Source organism: Mus caroli, unplaced genomic scaffold (assembly GCF_978045245.1).
Source record: "Mus caroli unplaced genomic scaffold, Mus_caroli_1 scaffold_4, whole genome shotgun sequence".
Taxonomy (NCBI): Eukaryota; Metazoa; Chordata; class Mammalia; order Rodentia; family Muridae; genus Mus; species Mus caroli.
In genome coordinates this window covers 95,925,082-95,946,010 of record NW_028227259.1, presented here as the reverse complement: position 1 = coordinate 95,946,010, position 20,929 = coordinate 95,925,082, and the positions used below count along the sequence as shown (strand labels likewise).

The 20,929-nt window shown below is 42.6% G+C and overlaps 1 protein-coding gene and 1 non-coding gene across 3 annotated transcripts in view; both read right to left on the bottom strand.

Annotated features, from left to right (window-relative positions):
• Positions 1-277: 277 nt before the first annotated feature.
• Uso1 (USO1 vesicle transport factor) overlaps positions 278-20,929 on the bottom strand; it is a 66,986-nt gene continuing 46,334 nt past the window's right edge. The window contains exons 14-25 of one of the 2 annotated variants that reach the window (XM_021162717.2): positions 20,741-20,761; positions 16,906-17,016; positions 15,954-16,072; positions 15,647-15,828; positions 14,405-14,526; positions 10,643-10,781; positions 9,271-9,434; positions 7,918-8,004; positions 4,805-4,903; positions 3,144-3,251; positions 1,730-1,945; positions 278-1,226 (exon numbers count right to left, since the gene is read on the bottom strand). In XM_021162717.2, the coding sequence (XP_021018376.1) occupies positions 1,146-1,226; positions 1,730-1,945; positions 3,144-3,251; positions 4,805-4,903; positions 7,918-8,004; positions 9,271-9,434; positions 10,643-10,781; positions 14,405-14,526; positions 15,647-15,828; positions 15,954-16,072; positions 16,906-17,016; positions 20,741-20,761 (1,449 nt within the window). In that variant the 3' untranslated portion in view covers positions 278-1,145. The remainder of the gene's footprint in view (positions 1,227-1,729; positions 1,946-3,143; positions 3,252-4,804; positions 4,904-7,917; positions 8,005-9,270; positions 9,435-10,642; positions 10,782-14,404; positions 14,527-15,646; positions 15,829-15,953; positions 16,073-16,905; positions 17,017-20,740; positions 20,762-20,929) is intronic. The other variant, XM_021162718.2, reaches the window with a different exon arrangement.
• Positions 9,993-10,135, bottom strand: LOC115031183 (small nucleolar RNA SNORA57). The gene has a single exon (XR_003836803.1). It is a non-coding gene; the product is annotated as a small nucleolar RNA SNORA57 (small nucleolar RNA).

Here is a 20,929-nt window from a genome sequence, read left to right as displayed (position 1 = left end):
TCTTTCTGCCTGCCGATCAGGATGTCGCTCTCCTCCACTCCTCCAGTGCCACATGTGCTACCCTTGCTCCCACCATGATCATGGACTCCACTCCTGAAAAAGTAACCAATTTCTCAATTTAACGTTTTGTTTCTGAAGAGCTGCCTTGGTCATGAGTGCTCTTCTGGGCAGTAGAACACCGACTACAAGAAGCCTCCTTAGCATTTCCATTTGCCTTACTTCTTATAGTGAACAGAACACTTCGTTACAATCTAAACAAAGGGAACAATGACAGAGATTAAGTGAACATAATATCTATTTTTATTATGAAAACATTAGACTTTGACACATTGCTTCATTTGCTTTTTAAAAATCTATTATCTGACTTACACCTATTCAGCAAAAATGCCAATAAATTACATAAATCATAGTGTGGGATTTTTTAAAACTAAGAACATGTTTTATGATAATCAAACAATTCTAAATCCCAGCTATATGAACTGCTGACTATAATCTCTTTTCCATCTTTATCCTAAACAGAGAGAAAAGCAGCCCCATTAATACACTGCTCCCGTTCCTCAGAACGCCCTCCACACTTGGGGACAATCTTTCCTCTCAGTAGGCAGACTGTGGCCCTGCTGGACGGCAAGCACTCACTTGGAACTGTCCCATCCTGATCTCGGGGAAGCACAGTGGGGGTTTGTGGGGATGACACACAGGAGCCCCAGGCTACCCTAAGTACAGTCCTTTCTTTACAAGGATTAATCAGCTGAGAACTCAAATGCTGACTTAAAAATAATGATTCCCATTGAATACACATTAATCAAATGTGTTAGTACTGAAGTCACAGAGTCTGTCTGAAAGCAATCAGTGAACCAGTAAGGCAAACTGCATTGCCACCACATGCCTTCAAAGGGAGTATTTTTGGAGCTTGGTTCCCTGTGCAAATTTTATTTTGGGAGAGTTCAGGTGAACATAAATAAAACTTCCACATGAAGTCAGTTTTCCACATGGGTGGCAATATTAAAAAACATACATCAATAGTTTTACTAGTGAATGTTTCCACCTGGTTCTGTCTTTATTTTTTGTGTGGAGGCAAACCAAAGCACTGTCTTAAGACTTCTTCAACATAATGATATAATCTCTATCATTCCCAGGGTTTAAAGCTAGATGTCCTGGTCCTTGTCACCATCGTCAATTTCATCATCATCGTCTTCTTGGTCTCCAGATTCATCTTCTTCTTCAACCTAAGGGGAGAATACAGATTTGTTCACACACACACAGAGTAACACACTGGGAAACATATATGTGTAAAACGCATGCTAATAAATATTATCAGTCTGTCCTATGGTGGAATCAGATTTCCTTGACTTCATAAGGCTCAGGGCTCCCTGTAGCTTCTGCATTTCTGTGATTCTAATCAGTTAACTGTCATGGTAAATGCTCACACCTTTCTACCCAGGAGTCTGAATACATGGTGGTAAAAACCATGACCACCCAACTCACCCTGGACAGTGACGCTTATTACCTAGGAGCAGTGACAACAGCTGTTCTCTATGCTCCAGGTCTTCAAATATTGCAAAGAGATTTTACTGTATCTCAGACCAACTCTCTAAACAGCGAGAACTACATGCAGATAATAATCCATGTACACAACATGACACAGGCACAGCTTCCTCATGCAATATTACACTAGGAACATGCTCTTCTCTACAGGCAGAGATCATGAGTGGAAACGCCTCAGTCTTACTGGATGACCGAGATCCTTGAGTTTACTCTTCAGTGACAGGATTTTCTGATCTTGATCTGCTAACAGCACCAAAAGATCATCTTGTTCTTTCTTAGAATCCGTAACTTCCAAGTCCAGCTTGTCTTTCTCGGTTTGCAGGATGGCGATGGTGCTATTGGATGAGTCCAGCTGCTTTTGAATGGCGGTCCTCTCCTCAGACAGTGCTTTAATCTCATTCTACAAGAAAGGTGACAACAGCCATCTACATCAGTACTTACTTCCTAGAGCTCCTAACAGTTTCTGTTGATGACAAATCACTGTATGTCCCAGTTTAGGTGTGAAATGTCTCCCTGGATGGCAGATATGGGCCACTAGTCACAATAGTCTTGAAGGTGATGTCTGTTTCTGGTCTGGTTGGAGCAGTCATTTCTTGATCTGCCCACATTTGGCTACCACACACAGCTGTGAACTGCTTCTGACAGACACCACATCTTCCCAGCCATTAGGGACAGTGATCCAAAATAACCCTCTGCTCCTTACATGCCCTCTGTCAGGGCTTTTGCTTACAGTACTGTGGAGGTAACTAGTACGGGACAACTGTTGAGTCTGAGGTGTGTGGCAGCAACTGGGTATGTAAGGCACACACACCCAGGAACGTAAGCATCTGTCAGCCTACTTAGCAAAGAAAGCCACAGTAAAGAACGGAGTAGACGGTACAAACCTTAATTTCACTTGGCCGCCCCTGCCCTAACCCTGAAGATGATGATGTAGAGAAGATAGTAAGCGTCAGAATTTGAATTCAAAACTCAAAGGAAAATAATTCCATTTCATTCAGAGAAGCAAATGAATAGTTTCAAATTAATTTAAACACAATCCAAAAAGTATAACTATATATCATCTTCCGTTTTCACACTTTTCTTCATGATTTACTTATGAATGTCACCCGATTCTTTATGTTACTTACTCTGACATGTCTGTCACAATGTTCCTCAACCCTATGGAAGTCGATATACTATTTTGTTGTTTGCAATAGTCTCTGGCTGGACGGGAACTCATAGTTCACGTCTGCCTCAGCACTAGGACTGCACCACCATGCCTGGCTCTACTTGGCTTTTACATCGGCCAAAGTTGTTACCCTTAATTTGTTATGATTAAATACTGCCATTGATAAGAAAACTTGCTGGGCGTGGTGGCACATGCCTTTAATCCTGGCACTCAGTAGGTGGATTCTTGTGAATTTGAGGCCGGCCTGATTTATAGACTGAGTTCCAGGACAGCCAGGACTATAAAGAGAAACCCTGTCTTGGAAAACAAAATCCTAACTTTCAGTTTTCTTTATAAGCCTGAGGAACTCGGAGATAAAATGAAACAAAGTCAAAGATTTGGGACTTTAGGTCATATTAGGTCTAATAAATAGCAGTTCTACCACCCCCACCTTTAACTCTTTGGTCTCCTGCAGCAAGGCGGACAGCCTTCCTTCTACATCTGTGGTCTTAGCAGTGCTCACATGCTCACTCTCTCCTTCTACAGGAACTGATTTTGCCTGAAAACGGAAAATTAAAAAGTCTCTTGAAGGTTATAAATGATACAAACTTTGTAAGTGTGTGTATCTTCTTGCCATTCTGAAGTTTTATTTCAAATGAAAGAAAATAACTCATGTATTTATGCGAAAGCAACAGAATATGCTCTGACAGATGAGCTGTCCCACCATGGAGAGGCACTAAAAGTCAACGGCACACAAGGAAGGCAAAGCACAAGGCAGACAGGAAGAGCAGGTGCCAGTGGCAGAGACTCAACACTGTGCCTTCTAAGTTCCTGAGGTAAGTCCAACACTGTCACCTCAGGCTTTAACCAACCCAACGCCAGCACTTGGTAAAGTAAGTATTTTAAGTGTTCTATGAATGAAACTTTCAGTACCACCCTTTCTCTAAAAAATACCAGAGTGGAGATGACGTAGCACCTCCTAAGGGTGTGACAGTGGCTTTGGAGAGGACAATGAATGCAGTTTTGTGGAAGTGTCAGACAAGGGTTAAGCCACTTCAAAGATACTACTGACAGGAATATGAACCTCAAAGGAATTCTGCAATGGATTCATAAAGAACAGAGAAGGTTCTCAAGGATATTTTAGTTTTGTGGAGAGAATGCATGGTGAAGTCACAGAGAGAAATGGGAAGCAAGCAGTTGGGAATTAGGGAAAAGACAGCATGTGGTCTGGTGTTTTGAGAGAGAACAGAACAACTGACTGGCTGGCCTGCGGTCTGTGTATCTGTGTTAGAATGTGTCTTGTAATGCCAAGATGGACTCCACCCACCTCACAGTTACCACTGTGCTTGGCATGGTTACATAAATAACCTAAGCCACTTCTTTTTTTTTTTTTTTTGGTTTTTCGAGACAGGGTTTCTCTGTGTAGCCCTGGCTGTCCTGGAACTCACTCTGTAGACCAGGCTGGCCTCGAACTCAGAAATCCACCTGCCTCTGCCTCCCGAGTGCTGGGATTAAAGGTGTGCGCCACCACGCCCGGCTCCTAAGCCACTTCTATAGCTCATGTTCCTAAACAAAGTACTGCAGTGCAGTCTCCTTTCTCTCTGTGTCTATTAGAAAGCATAGGAGAAAAGAGAAGTTTACAAATGAGTAAGTAAAAATAAAATTTTGAAATTTTCAGCCTACCTAGATTGCAAAATATGAGAAAGTGTGTTCTGGGGAAACCATGAGGGGTCTGCAGCACCTTTTGTTAGTGGCCACACTCGGCAGACACCAGGGACAGAGGCGAGGTATTTATTTGTGGAGGGCTTTCTTGGGCGAAGGGTTGGCTGTGCATGGGATTTTGACAAGTTCACAGTAGCAGGGATACTATCGGCTTGGATGGAAAGGGATGGAAATGGGATGTTACACCAGTGAATTAACCATTCAGTCACTAAATAAACAAATCCACACAATAATAAGAAGAAAAGAAATGGAATGGAATAGAATGGCAAGGCAAGGCCAGGCCAGGTCACCAGGAAGCAGGAAGCCTCTGTCACTGAGCTCTGGCTACGGCTGAGAGAACAGATCAACTGTGTGTTGCTGCCTTTGGAAGGGAAGATGAGGGTGACTCACCAAGGTCTCTGCTCTCTGCAGCAGCTCGCAGTTCTCCGTCTGGAGTCTCGTGATCTCCAGAGACTGTGAACATAACTGGGACTTTAATGCTGTCAGTTCCTAAACACAAGAACAGTAAGTTGTGGTGGGAACAGCGTGGCTTCATTAAGGAAATGTTCACTTACAGAAATCCCTTCTTGACACTATCTTCAAAACTCATTCACGTCCAAGTTTTAGAATTTATCAAGGTAGAGAATGAAACCTATATATGCATCCCTATTGCTTCCTGAGATCCTGTATGTCCTCCCCCTCCCACCAAAAACATCCTAAAGGGATAACAGGCAGGCAGGCAGGCAGGCAGAGGGACAAGAAAATAGAGAAAGTGAGTCTGCAGGACACACTGGAGACTGAACACCCACCTAGGAGACCTGGAGGCTGACCAGCAAAGCAAAGCAAAGCTGGCACCTGAGTCACAAGAAAGCTGTACCTTCCTGGTACCATTAGGATGTTACAAGAACAGTTAATGGGGTCTAAACACTGAGGGCTGCTTCAATGTCTTATTTCTGAGAGAGCCATCAGATCCCTGCCAAAGCTCACACCTTGCTACTCCTGCTCAAGCCTACAGGCTTGGTGTTTGCAACTCAAAGCAGGCCAGCTCAAGGTCAGGGCCCTCGCATGGCAATAGCAGCGCTGGGGAGACAGGGAAGAAGCTGCTGTTACACTGCTGGACGCTCTGACGCTCAGCACCTCCTCCCACCAAGTACCAAGTACAGTGACAGAAAAGCAATGAAAATGTAGCTCCCCCAGTGATGCTCCCTGCCCCTCAGGCAATGTTTGGGGACGTGCTGGTGGGGAGGTGCATAATGCATCAACCATCTATCTTTTCTCTAGGTCTTACTGTCAATTATCAACAAGAGTATGCGGAGTGTGATAGTACCGATCATTTTGTTCTTGTCTTTATTTCCCTTCTGTGTGTCTGTGGTGCATATATATAGGGTGGGCGATGATGTTGCCTTGGAGGCCTGTGTGGAGGCCAGACACTGGCAACCGGGTGTCCTCCACTTGCTCTCCACTTTACTTCTGAGACAGCTGCTCACTGATCCTGGAGCTGTTTTGGCTAGACTGTCTGGAGAGCCATCCCCAGGAACCAGCTGCCTTTCAGGTATGTGACAACAGATCTGCCTTTCTCTTACATGGGTGCTGGGGATTCAAAGTCAAGTTCTCATGCTTATGTAAGCAAGCATATTTACTTACTGAGCCATCTCCCCTGCCTCTACACAGTATGAGAACACTCTGCTAATTAAGGTCAAAGTCCATAATGACCAGATAGCTTCTGGGCTCCGAGAAATATGAGAGACTCCGTTCATTAGCAGGGATTCTCCTCTGAGATTGTCTGGGGAATCCTAAGTCCCCACTTAGCCTCTACCTAAGGAATGGCATGTAGCTTCAATTAGATTACTGGATCAGCTCCTTTCTTCTTGTAAGAACCTGTTCAGCCAGTGCCTAAGATTCTCGAAATGCTTCCCCACACTAATGAGGCATTTCAGGTACCCTAAGCCCTCAGCCAATGACCTTTGTCCCTCCTGGATATTCCTTTTTTTTTTTAAAGATTTATTTATTATATATAAGTACACTGTAGCTGTGTTCAGACACTCCAGAAGAGGGAATCATATCTTATTATGGATGGTTGTGAGCCACCATGTGGTTGCTGGGATTTGAACTCCAGACCTTCGGAAGAGCAGTCGGGTGCCATCTCACCAGCCCCCTCCTGGATATTCCTGTTCTCAATCCCCCAAAACTTTATTACCCTTGAGCCACCCAAAGTAAAGTTGATGTGGCTCCTGATAGCTGGTCCCAGTGTGGTCATTCACCCTAAGTACTCATGGGGCTTCCAAACCCACATCCATTGTTGGCTCTGCTCCCACTGCCCTTGTGGACCATCGGGCAATGATCCAAGAGAGTGAGGAGAGCCACACACGGTATTTTGTAATATACAATATAATACATAAACCCCTATGTTGCTAGATAAAGCCGTCACTTTAAAAGAACTTATATATTTGCCAGGCACAGCAGTTTTTACCTTTAATGCCAGCACTTGGGAGGCAAAGGCAAGAGGATCTCTGTAAGTTTGAGGCTAGCTTGGTCTACATAACAAGTTATAGAATGACCAGGGCTACATAGAGAGACCCTGACTCAAAACAACATGACCAAAAACCTCCTACTCACACACAAAACACTGAAACACATAATATAAGAATAAAGAAATCAGCCAGGCAGTGGTGGCACATGCCTTTAATCTCAGCACTTGGGAGGCAGAGGCAGAGGCAGGTGGATTTCTGAGTTCGAGACCAGCCTGGTCTACAGAGTGAGTTCCAGGACCTTTGCCCCTCCTGGATATTCCTACTCTCAATCGCCCAAAACTTTATTACCTAGTGCTACATAGAGAAACCCTGTCTCAAAAACACACATACAAAAAGAAAGAAAGAAAGAAAGAAAGAAAGAAAGAAAGAAAGAAAGAAAGAAAGAGAGAGAGAGAGAGAGAAAGGAAGAAAGGAATCTCTGCAGATTTAAGATGCAAGGACATTGGTGACACAGGCACAGTGTGGACACGCGCCTCTTAGACAGCCGTGTGCATGAGAGGCCACTGACTCCTGCAGGGGACTATAGCTAGCACAGAAGCACAGCCTGGCTTCTGATTTCTCTTTTCTAATAACCATACATTCCTTTATTACACAGAAAGAAGGAAGGATGACAGAGAAGAGAGAGAAAGAAGGAAACTTTGAAACAAGAAGCTGGGCTAGCAAGATGGCTCTGTGGGTGACTGCTGAATTCACTCTTAGGACCCACATGGGAGAGGGAGAGACCCAACTTCCTGCAGCTATGCTCTGACTTCCAGATGTGGTCTTTATAACACAAGCTGTGTCCACACACATTTATAGCACAAGATTAATATATGAATAAATGTAAAAAAAAATTAAAACAAACCGATGAAAGACAAAACAACATTACTGTCAAATAAACACAGCTTCTAGGTTTTTCAAAGCTTGTCTTAATTACCAAATCTTATTGTTCCTGACAATGGCATTCTACAGCAATACAACACTCAGGGGGTTGTTACTCTACTGGAACATTACCTGTTTTAACTCTGCAACTTGCTCGGGATCTCTGGGAGGACATGTTGCTGAAGCCTGCTCACTCATGCCAGACGCTTGTGAAGATTTCTACAATTAGCATAGAAATAAACTGAAATTAAACCTGGAAAGAAAGGGAGTCAAAGCAGAGGTTCATGCTCACAGTCAGACCTCACAGAAGCTCACCAAGGACTGCACATAAAGACTTGATTTTTATATGTAAGAGTCTATTTCAATAGAGCGCTGTCTACAGCTCTCCACAGCCTCAGAAGTTACACTCAGACCAGGTGGCTCACGCAATGTAAACATGCACCTGAACTTGTATCCTAGGCTACGTGTGAGAAGCATGGAGATGCCTCTGTGTAAAGGCACCAGCCATCAAGCCTGCCAATGGGATGTTGATTCCCGAGACTCACAGGCAAAGGAGAGACTCAACTCCTGAAAACTGTTCTTGACCTCCACTCTGTGGCTTGAGTGCCCATGTCTGCACACACACACTAACCTCAAACAAAACAAAAACAAATAGACAAATGTTTCTAAAACTACACTATTGCTATTTTTAAAAGAAATAATCCCCATCAATAAGAAAATAAATAAACAAACAATAAAAACCAAGCTGAGTGTGGTGGTTCAAGCAGATTACGCATAAGTTCCAGGGAAACCAAGGCTACATAGAGAACCCTGTCTCAAGAGAGCTGGTGCAGAGGCACCCATTCTCAATCCCAGCATCCAGGGGGCAGAGGAAGGCAGAGTTCTATGAGTTCAAGGCTAGCAAAGTCTAGAGACCACAGTGAGTTTTGAAGAATTAAGCCAGGCATGGGGTACAGCACTTGTAGGGTAAAGAAAGGCAGGAGGATCAGGAATTCAAGATCACCCTGAGATGGCTGAGCCTGTTGTCAACAACAACAAGAGCAACAACAAACCCCACAGGGATGGCTATGCTATGGTGGTACCTAACTTTCAATTCAGCCTTCAGAAAATCTGAGTTCAAGGCCAGCCTCATCTACATAATCAGTTCCAGACCAGCCAGAGCTACACTGTAAGACTCTGCCTTAAAACAAAACAAATTGGGCTGGAGAGATGGCTTAGCGGTTAAGAGCACTGATTGCTTATCCAGAGGTCCAACTGCTTATCCAGAGTTCAATTCCCAGCAACCACATGGTGGCTCACAACCATCTGTAAAGGGATCTGGTGTGTCTGAAGAGAGTGACAGTGTACTCACATACATAAAATAAATAAATAAATACATCTTTAAAAAAAAAGAACAAATAAACAAACCCAGAAAAAGCAAGCAAGTAAGATGATGAGAATTACTCCTGGTCACTTATTTACGTTTCTTTTTTAACATTTACTCACCAAAGTTTCAATCAATGAGTCCTTTTCAGCTAGCTGGCTTTGTAAGAGCGCCTGATGGCTTTTTAACTCTTCTATCTCTTCCCTCAGCCGACTGATTTCTTCCGGCTGAATGCCATTCACCTGAGCCCCGTCACCGTGGGAACCTTGATGGTGATTGTCTTTTCCTGTTAAACATCACAACAGTGGGGAAAGCTGACCTGAATCCAACTTCTCATCATCAGGACTAAGGCTACAATACAAGATCACCTAAGACCCCAGAGAAGGTCTCCTTAACTGGGGAACTGGCAGGGCGCTCCTGATGGCAGAGGTGCAGATTGGTTCAAGGGTCCTGATTAAACTGTATGGTTTGCTGATTATGACTGTGAATTACGGCAGCTTTCATTCCAATTCTGACAATAAGCATAAGAGAAGTCAAATCCATTCAGAAAGTTTTCCAGAGGAATAGCTATCCACATGGGTTAACTGGCCAAAAAATTATTGTCATAAAGAAAGAAAAATTTGTTTCTGAAAATGTTAGTTACCCTCATAGAAATAAACTTCTTACTCTTCGGTACCTGGCATTATCATCATCACAAGGCCTGCAAGATGATGCTCTCTGCAAACGTGTGGGCTTGCAGTATGGCTTTCTGTACAATACCACTCCCACACACACAGAGGCCAGGGTTGGAGCCCCAGCACCCAGAAAGAAAGTGACAGGAATGGAAATCCTTTTTTTTCTCTCCTGGTATCCTACACCTGAGGACAGAGCCGGTGGACAGGAGGCCACAGGCACTGAAGGCATGGTGCTAAGAGGGCTGGAGCCTTTCCTTCTGCCTTATATATGACGGGGCGCAGGACAGCACACCGGGTCTCCACAAAGAGAAGGGAGGGTTTAGCAGGTCAGGCTCAGACCTAGCAGCACTCAAACGCCCACACACAACCACAGACGACAATGACATCTGAGAAAACGCCCCTTCAAAATGGAGGAATGTGAATTCTTGCCTATCTACCTGGGAATAAATTAGAGTTTTACATATCTATTATTTCACTTATTTTTCAGATGACATAATGCTATTATTTCAATTCTGGAACTGAAGCAATTGAAATACTGTATCGGTCAATCTCAAATAGCCCGTGGGATCTATCATCTGGAGCTTGTAATGAATCAAAACGTAGTGTGTTGCCAGGAGTCAGCCATCACTGGATCAGCCAATAAGCAAGAAGATGGAGAGTGGACTTTATATTGGAATGATCTGGTCTCAGCTACTTAGTTACAAGCCATCCTGCACTAAGTTTTAACTTACATATTCCTCACAGTGATCATGGTTGAGAACAAGCAGTGCACAGAGAATCTCCGTCCAACTCCTGAGGACAGAGTGAGACAGACACTCACCGAGCTGAACTTTGAGGAGATTGTACTGGTCCTTGTGCTGCTGAATCTGAGAAGCCTGCTGGGTGACTGCTGTCTGCAGCTGCTCGTTCTGACATTTCAGGGTGGAGACTTGCTGTTTCAGTTCCTCCAGTTGTAGGTCCTGTGAAATAGACACGAGTCAGATGTTCTTACCGCATACACCAGGCACACAATAAATAAAATACATGGGCTTAAAAAAAATCAGTATGCTAAACCACTCAACACGCCCCAAATCAACAGTGAAGCATGAGGACTTGAACGCGTGCAAAGCTGATCATCATGTGGGGGCTTCAAGCAGGGCTCTGCGGGCCAGCACCACAGCCTGCTGCTCACTTGCTCTGCACTCACCAGCACCACACCACTGCAGCACCGCAGCCTGCTGCTCACTCAGTCTGAGGCCATGACACCATTACAGAACTATCTACCAAACTACATATGAAACTTAGTGAATGAAGATACACTTTGCAGCCACATTATTTAAATTTATCACATTTACTTGCTTTATGTGCATGGGCACATGAGAGGAAGTCAGAGGAGAATTTGTACAAATTGGTTCTATCTTCTGGGCATGTCTGAAGGATCTGACACCTCTGGCCTTTGTGGACATCTGCATTCATGTGCACACAACACATAACACATAATTAAAAGTAATAAAAATAAATAAATAAAAAAAGAAGTCGGGCCACAAGCAGTCTCTAGCATGTTTTATCAAGTTGCTATAGTCAGTTCGGTACAGAAGCTTAGAACATTTAGACTGCTTACTAATCGTCCATCCTGCTTTCATAATCATAATTTTTAAGACCTGTATTTATTTGTGTTTGCCTGTGTGTGTGCACATGGAAGCCAGAGAGGGCCCCTGTTGCAGCCTATTCCTCTGAGCCCATCTTTCCCAGAACCTATAGCTCATGTCTTCTTGGCTGGGCTGGGCCCACAAGTCCTGTGTGTGTGCACATGGAAGCCAGAGAGGGCCCCTGTTGCAGCCTATTCCTCTGAGCCCATCTTTCCCAGAACCTATAGCTCATGTCTTCTTGGCTGGGCTGGGCCCACAAGTCCTGTGTGTGTGCACATGGAAGCCAGAGAGGGCCCCTGTTGCAGCCTATTCCTCTGAGCCCGTCTTTCCCAGAACCTATAGCTCATGTCTTCTTGGCTGGGCTGATGGCCCACAAGCACTGAGCGCCTGGTCTGTCCTGCTGGTGCTGAAATCCCAGCTCTGCTCTTCATGAGTTACCTTTTCAGCCATAAGGCCATACTTATTGATGCTTATTCAATACCTGATCAAGTAGATAGAGTATAAATTACATTACATTACATTTTTTGTTATTGTCCCCCCCCCCCCCCCCCAGGCAGGGTTTCTCTGTATAGCCCTGGCTGTCCTGGAACTCACTCTGTAGACCAGGCTGGCCTCGAACTCAGAAATCCGTCTGCCCCTGCCTCCCGAGTGCTGGAATTAAAGGCGTGCACCACCACGCCCGGCACATTACATGTTTTTAACACTAAAGATAATTTCCACTTTTCAAAATGATAAATGTTCATTTAACAGCTTTTCTTGAATTTTGGAGAATTTCCTTAGGATGAATTCTCAAATGTCATTCAAAGGATATAAACATTTTTATAGTTTTAGATGTTTATTATCTGTTAAGATTTAAGTTGTGAGAATGTATAAAATTAACATTATATAAATAAATCAGTAATTATGTCAGAACAGTTTCCTCTTTCTAGATCAACTGTAGTTAGCAGATCCAGAAGTAAGCTACACACCACATTGCAAAAATACTATATTCATAAACTAAAAATAGCTGTATTTGAATCAAGACATAGATTAAAAATCCATAACTGGGGCAGTTTGATGGCTCAAATTTTGAACAGAGATACTGATTTTTTAGTTTATTGATTTGGCTGAACACTGAAAAGCTGAGGACAAACTCCAAGAATCCTATTATTACTTGTAAATTTTCAATCTCAGTAATTTATATTGTGAGGAAGGAAAAAATACCATATAGGTAAGAAGGTAAGCCTACCCCACATAGGCTGTTACATTTCCCTTTGACATTAGAATTTTAACAACATCAGTAATCTAATTTTTCAGATAATACTATATAATCCTTTACAAAATTCTATTACAGTATCTATCATTCAGTACAAATACTGAGTGACATTTTAAAGGATGCAACAGGGCTAAGGTGCACAAGACAATGTACATAATGGACAGTGGCTAGCATTATGAAAGGAAAGCATCAATTGATGACTCTGAAAATAGAATTCCGGTCTAGCCCATCACCTTCTTTATGGAATTGCCTGTCTACCATGACTGTACTCAATGACCCAAGACAGAAATCTAGAAATCACACTTATCCTGTCTGCACCCTGATACCTGCAGAGAAACATCACTAAGTCCTGCCAAGTTTTATCTTCAATTTCCACACTTTTTTTTTTAAAGATTTATTTATTTATTTATTTATGTGAATACACTGTAGCTGTACAGATGGTTATGAGCCTTCATGTGGTTGTTGGGAATTGAATATTTTAGAACCTCTGCTTGCTCCAGTCAACCCCACTTGCTCTGGTCAGCCCTGTTCACTCAGTCCCTGCTTGCTCCGGCCCAAAGCTTCATTTATTATTATATATAAGTACACTGTAGCTGACTTCAGATGCATCAGAAGAGGGTGTCAGATCTCATGGTGAGCTACCATGTGGTTGCTGGGATTTGAACTCAGGACCTTCGGAAGAGCAGTCAGTGCTCTTACCCGCTGAGCCATCTTGCCAGCCCTTCCACACTTCTCAAGTCTGTCCCTGCCATATGACATACTTTCACTAATGCACATACACTTGAATTCTGTTCCAACAATTACTGGGAGATGCTGGGAGAATTCATTAAAGGCATAGATTTCCCATTTATCCTAAGCTGAATATAGTTAGTCACTACTTGTAGGGATGCTGTGAAGTAAGAGATACTGAGGGCTGGAGAGATGGCTGAATGGTTCAGATGGCTCAACTCACTGGCTGCTCTTCCAGAAGTTCTGAGTTCAATTCTTAGCAACCATATGGTAGCTCACAACCATCTATAATGTTATCTGATGCCCTCTTCTGGTATGCAAGTGTACATGCAGATAGAGCATTCATATACATTAAATAAATAAATAAATCTTAAACAAGAAAGACACTGAGTTCACATAACACAGCAAACATGTGAGGCAGTTACTAACTGTCATCATTGTCATCACTGTCACCAACGTCCTCCCCTAGCTGGCCCACCACAATAATCCCCTTCCTGGCCTACCTCCCTATGCTTTCCCATCAAATGTCTCCTTCACTCAGCCAGGAGCTGCTCTAGGCTCATGGCAGCCACAGCAGCCTTGCTGTGCTGTATGCATCTCCTGCTGCTCTTCCTTGGCCCTCTTATGGAGAGTGTATTCCCTAGGCTCTCTCAGAGCTTAGCCTGAGTGCTGCTACACCTTTGATTAGCAATAACACTGGGATATTGTATAATGTATGGTATAACATTCTGAGACAATAATTTAGATATCTGTCTCACCCCGACACCAACAAGAGAATCCACTGGATCCATGATCTATAACATCCTACACAGTGCCTAGCACAAAGCAGGTCCCTCAATTTAACATACAGATGCATTTGAAAACGCAGACATTTACTCTGTGTATCCCTCATCCATTTGAAATGCCAAGAAGCAACCTTCCCTCAAGCAGAGCTGCTGCCCATCAGAGAGGACAGTTTGCTGGTACTTACTTGCTCACGGATCATATTCTTATAGTGAGTCACGATGTTATCATGCTGCTCTAAGGTTTTCTTTACCTCTTCCTCTTTCTTATCTTCCTCACTGGACTTATAAATAGCCTTGGTAATAACACCTGTAAAACAAAACATACTTAAACTATAAATGTGAATGTGGCTTTCATTTCCTCAGATAAAGGGATGAAATGAGAACCTACCCAAGCTGTACAAATGCAAGGCTTAGGCGGAGCTCAGAGTTTCTTTCTCTGTACTATCCCTAGACCTAGGCCTGGAAGCTTCTAGCCTCCATACAATCTAATCTTCTGCAAGCCGAGATCTTGGAGGTTTCAGTTTCCAGTCTCCATCTGCTAACCTGGGTCTGGAATGTCTCAGCCTCTCAGACTCACTGCTAAATAAACTCGCCCTGTCTAGTTCTTTCTGAACTCTTGCTGGCTGGTTCAACATAGCTGTTCTGGCTCAAACACATCTCCAAGTTGACTGATTCAAATAGGAATCTCTTGGCTTCTGAATGAATTGCTGTGCTTGAAAAACCTGCCTCTGAATTCCATGAACTCAACTGCACTGACTGTATCAACAAACAGAACTCAGCTGCAGTCAACTGAACTGCACAGAACTCAGCTGAACTCTACTTCACCTCTCTCTGCTCTGGTCTTAAGTAGCCTCTCTTTCCTGTCTGTTCTGATGAGAGCTGGGTGTATCCTAGTTCTGACTCATTTTGTCAAATCTTTCTCTGATTTGTCATTTTGTCTGCCCCTCAATTAGACATCATCCAACCAGATCACACTGTAATCCAGGGTGTGTCTACATTCCAGCTGGATCACACAGACCTAAGTGGTCTTTGGCTGTGATCTCTTGCCAGAGCAGCCATGTTTCTGGATTAAAATTCCTCTACATAAACTGCACTGAATGGTTTTCCTGAGGCTCTGCAGACTGAGTACAGGGCCTCGTGCTAAGTACATGCTTTACCACTCACTCACCTGTTTGCCTCCAGCTTGATTTTAAGCACTGTAAACATGACTTAAGTTTTAGGATTTAATGAGTAAAAATAGCCTAACTCAAGACAGTCATGCAATACTCTTTCTAATCTTAAAGGGTCCAAAGTCTTTCTGTGTGCTGCAGATGAACTGCCTGGCTTATCACTCATGGGCATCACAAAACACACACACACACACACACACACACACACACACACACACACAGAGTTACATTGGATCAGCACAAACCTTCACATCTTACCTTCGAGTTCTTTCACCAGCTTTGTAAACTCATGATCAAATATCATATACTCTGGACTCGGAAAGTTTGGCTGGGGTTTCTGAGATGCTCTGGAATATAACTCATGTTTGCTAATAAATCCTAGTTTCTCTATGAAATTCTCTTTGCCAATCCTCTTCTCTATTAGTTGCTTTAGTTTCTCTCTACATAGATAAACATATGAGATGCTTAAAAAAATGCGAAGTCACAAGCTTGGTTTACTTATACTTTAGCAAAAAAATGTATGATTGTTTCTGGATGACTAGATGGCCACCCTGCCCTCACTTACTTCGTGTAGTTTTCTAGTGAGTTATCGTTGAAATAAATTGAAATGCCCAAAAGAAGGGCACATAAGCCTTGGACCAACTGCTCTTCTTCTCCGAGATTTTCTGCAATCTGTCCTGTAAGCTGACATCTTTGTTAAGGAATGCAAAGATTTACAGTGTCTGGAATATTTTATTTTGTAATCTGAATTTAACACACATCTTATGTAAGATTCTCTATAAGAAATTCTATTCACCCATGGAAGGAGTTACAGAGACAAAGTTTGGAGCTGAGACAAAAGGATGGACCATCTAGAGACTGTCATATCCAGGGATCCATCCCATAATTAGCCTACAAAGGATGACACCATTGCATACACTAGCAAGCGTTTGCTGAAAGGACCCTGATATAGCTGTCTCTTGTGAGACTAGGCTGGGGCCTAGCAAACACATAAGTGGATGCTCACAGTCAGTTATTGGATGGATCACAGGGCCCCCAATGGAGGAGCTAGAGAAATTATCCAAGGAGCTAAAGAGATCTGCAACCCTATAGGTGGAACAACAATATGAACTAACCAGTACCCCTGAGCTCTTGACTCTAGCTGCATATGTATCAAAAGATGGCCTAGTTGGCCATCACTGGAAAGAGAGGCCCATTGGACTTGCAAACTTTATATGCCCCAGTACAGGGGAATGCCAGGGCCAAAAAGTGGGAGTGGGTGGGTAGGGGAGTGAGGGGGAGGGTATGGGGGACTTTTGGGATAGCATTGAAAATGTAATTGAGGAAAATACGTAATAAAAAAATTAATAAAAAAAGAAATTCTCTCTATATATTCCAAGTAAGCATACCATAAAAACCTACACAAATACACCCAGCTTAAACATGCATTATTATATACGCATGACATTTTCAGAAGTTGCAATGGAGGTTGAAATATATAAGTAACTTACATGGTATCAAAACTTTGTAAAGGATACGAATGGAACATTGGCTGAGTTGTGAAGAAAATGTGTTACAGCAATAGGACAGTTGCTTAGCCAGGTACAGAGCAACATTAACAACCCGACTCTTGTCTGTATTTTGCTTCCCTGCAATAGATAAGTTGGCAGACACCACTTAATAGTTACTATTTTTTCAAACTCTAAGTAAGCCTAAGATTCCTCCTTTTCTTTTGTGTTAAAAGAACTTAAGCATCAAGAGATGTATAAGAAAGCCAGATTTTAAAAACTGAACTAAAAATCCATTTTTGTGTTTGCAACAAGCTGTGCTTTCCACAAGAGCCCAGTGCAGAAATCAGAACGATTCACATGCACCAATGCAAGTGGTTACTTAAAACCCAGGAGCGTCTGGGCTAGAAGGACAGTTCAGTTGATACAGTGCTTGACTAATACGCAAGAAGCCCTGGGTTCTATCCTCAGCGCTGAACAAAGCCGGGTCTGGTGGTGCACGCCTACAATCACAGCACTCGGCAGATGGAGGTAGCAGAATCAGAAGTCGGAAGTCATCCTTGACTGTGCAGTGAGTTCAAGGCCAGCCTGAGCTATTTGAGAGCCTGTATAAATAAATAAATGGTGCTAGAAGAACATGTTATATCAAAACTATAGTGTGGGAGTTTTAAAAGACCAATTCCAAGACATATTATTAGAAATAAAAATAAAGCCATATTAAGTTGAGTGGGTAGGATGGTAGGAAGGATCTGGGAGAACCTGGGGGAAGCTACAAAATATACTGTATAAAAAAATTAGAGAATGTGACTGGAGAGATGGCTTAGTGGTTAAGGGCACTGACTGCTTTTTCCAGAGGTCCTGAGTTCAAATCCTAGCAACCACATGGTGGCTCACAACCATCTTTAATAGGGATCCGAAGCCCTCTTCTGGTGTGTCTGAAGAGAGTGACAGTGTATTCACATATATAAAATAAAATTTTGAAAAAGTGACATCAGGGCCTACCATGCTTGGCATGGGCTCTAATACTGAGTGTGACCCTATTCTCAACGTTTTGCTTTTGTAGAACTAAATAATCTGATTTTAAACATTATATGGAAAAATAAACTAGTGGAAATAATTAAGGATGCAGTAAAAAACAGTAATGAAGTGAAAGCAGATGATGGAGAGAGATCAACAGAATCAAAGTCCAGAAATGGACTTGTACAAATAAGAATCTCAGTGTGTGGAAAAGGTACCAAACAGCAGCCAGTGTGTTGCAGTTAGACGTTAAAATACTGGAGCAACTAGATAACTGCCTAGAAAAAAATCTGTGGGAGCTGGCAAGATGGTTCAGCAGGTTGAGCATGCTGCCATGCCTGGTACCTTAAGTTCAACTTCCAGAACTCATGGCAGAAAGAGAGAACTGACTCTCGAAAGTTGTCCTCTGACCTTCATATCCATACTGTGGAATGTGTGCTAAGGTAGGCAGACAGACATGCACACATGCACACACAGACAACTATGATGATGATGATGGTGATGATGGTGATGATAAAATAAAATTTAAAAAGATGAATATATCTGTATCACATACAGATCATTTAAAAGATGGCAGAGTAAAAACATAAAACTGGAACTTATGGTCAAGTACCCTAGGACCCCTAAAGATGTCTTTCTAAGAATGACTTATAAAGCAGAGACCATAAAAGACTGATTTTTAAAATCCAAAACAAGGACTGGAGAAGGTCAGTGGTTAAGAGCACTTATCAAAAGAAAAATGACATGCAAGAAAAAAAAATATGCAGCCATATGCTATATCAAAGGACAACAGTTAAGCTCCTTAATGTGAGCAGAGATTAGAAAATACAAGACAAGGACACACCTCTTGCCAGAGCCTAAGAACCTCTATGGAACCACGGAGATTTACAAAAGGAGACTAACGATATTACTCGGAGCATTCTGAAGTTCATTCATTAGAAATCAGAGTTGAAAGGATGAAAGAAAAGCCGTAAATTCATAAACACAATTATATTTTGTTTTAATGAGAGGGAGAAGTCAGAGTGTACACACAACACACACATGTGGTACATATGGATACAGGATGTTAAATATCTTCCCTCTCTTTTCCACTTTTTTTCTGAGTCACGAGAGGAGCCTCTCGCTGGAGCTGGAGCTCACCTTTTTGTCTAGACTGGTTGGTTAACTATCCTTCGCTCCCTCCACTGCCTCCACTCGCTCAGCGCTGGGTTACAGTGCACACCACCATCCCGAGCTTCTCTGTGGCTGCTAGGGATCGAAACAGAGGCCCCATGCTTGTGTGGCAGGAGCTTTACCTGCAGAGCCATGTCTGCAGCCCGTTGTGTTTCTCTGTCTGTCTGCCTGAGACAAGGTCTTGATATGCATCTCTGGCTGGTCTGAACTCACATTTATACAAGGCTGGCCTCACACATACACTGATCCTCCTGAGTCTGCCTCCAAAGTGCTGGGATCATAGGTGTGTACCACCATGCTCAGGCACAAATAAAATATTTGAAGTTAGTGCAAATAATCTTTAATATACTATTATACTCTCCCAACTATATTTTCTAAACAAAAGTCCTCATCCATGTGTTCATTCAAGTTGAGCATTTTTATACTGTTCATGTAAACAAAAGCTGGCACTTAAAAATTTTAAGTTTTTTTCATGAAAATAAGGGTCTAGCAGTTGACATAATAGGTCTACATATAATCCTTGCACCGGGGAGGCAGAGGCAAGAAGGTCAGATGTTGAAGACCAACCTCAGTCACAAAGGGAGTCCAAGGCTAGCTTGGCTTACATGAGACCCTGTCTCAAAACCAATAAAAAATAAGGAGTCCTAGTGTCATAGATTCAGATTCACTTTTAGCAGTGGCTTCTGAGAACAAAGAATAAGAGTACCGATGAAGCCTTGGAAGTAGAAAATATTCTACAATTTGTTATGTGGTTGTTTTTTAAAAAGTCAATCAGTTGAAAGCATAATCTGTCTTTTAAGTGCATGATATTTATACTTTAAAAATATACTCTAATATCAAAAATTCTGGGCTGAAGATTATGGCTCACTGGTAGAGCACTTGCCTAGCACACAAAGCCCTGAGTTTGATCCCCAGAACCACATAGTAAAACAAAGACACAGAAACTGCTGGCACAAGCTGCCACATGTGTGTGTGTGAGTTCCACGTGCGTGCTAGGGCACATGCACACAGAGTGCCGGCACCAACTGGGCCTGATTTACTACTGCACAGCTGAGGCAGGGGACTGAGCGCAAGGACAGGAGCACTTGTAAGACTTTTCTTCTTCTTCTTCTTCTTCTTTTGGTTAAACACTTTGTCAAAAGAAAAACTAAACCAAACTGAACATAACAACACTCTCCTCCTAAGATAGTAAAACCAATACGGTAGTTGTAGCATACAGATTATACCCAGAATAATCCATAATACTTCATTTAAAATCATTACAATTATAAAAATTTTACTATTGCACATTTTAAATAATGTAAGTAGTAGAAGGTCACACGGTCCTCCTTCATATACTGGTTAAAAGACACAGTTTATCCCTAAATGTGGCTTTCTTTAAGTTGTTTGTAAGGGAAATAAAGAAACAAGCTTGGGCAAACAACACAAGAACCAAAACTGCGAGTCTGAGACAGTGCGAACCCCCTGGAGCCCAGGCACAGTGTGCTTGTTCCCACAGTTCTCAGCAACCAGCCAAGAGTGAAGGGAGGAAACCGGAGAGCCACCTGTGACAGACAAACTCGCCAACATGTGTGAGTAGAACAGAACTTCAAACAAGCTGTTAAAAACCAACTGCAAAACCCAAGACAAGGAAGAAGCCTGCCAGAAAAGGCCTCAGCTTATCAGGTATACATACCCGTCTGTCGATCTTATCACCCTGCAAATTATACATCAAACATTATTCATAAACATTGCTTTAAGTCATCTGGTCCAGAAAAGACCCTAACATATGCTCTTAGTCTCTGCAAATCTAAGCCAATACTTAGTGATAGTGAAGCTCTACCCCTCTATAGAGTTGGCACACAGGCCGATTTCACAGCCTCGT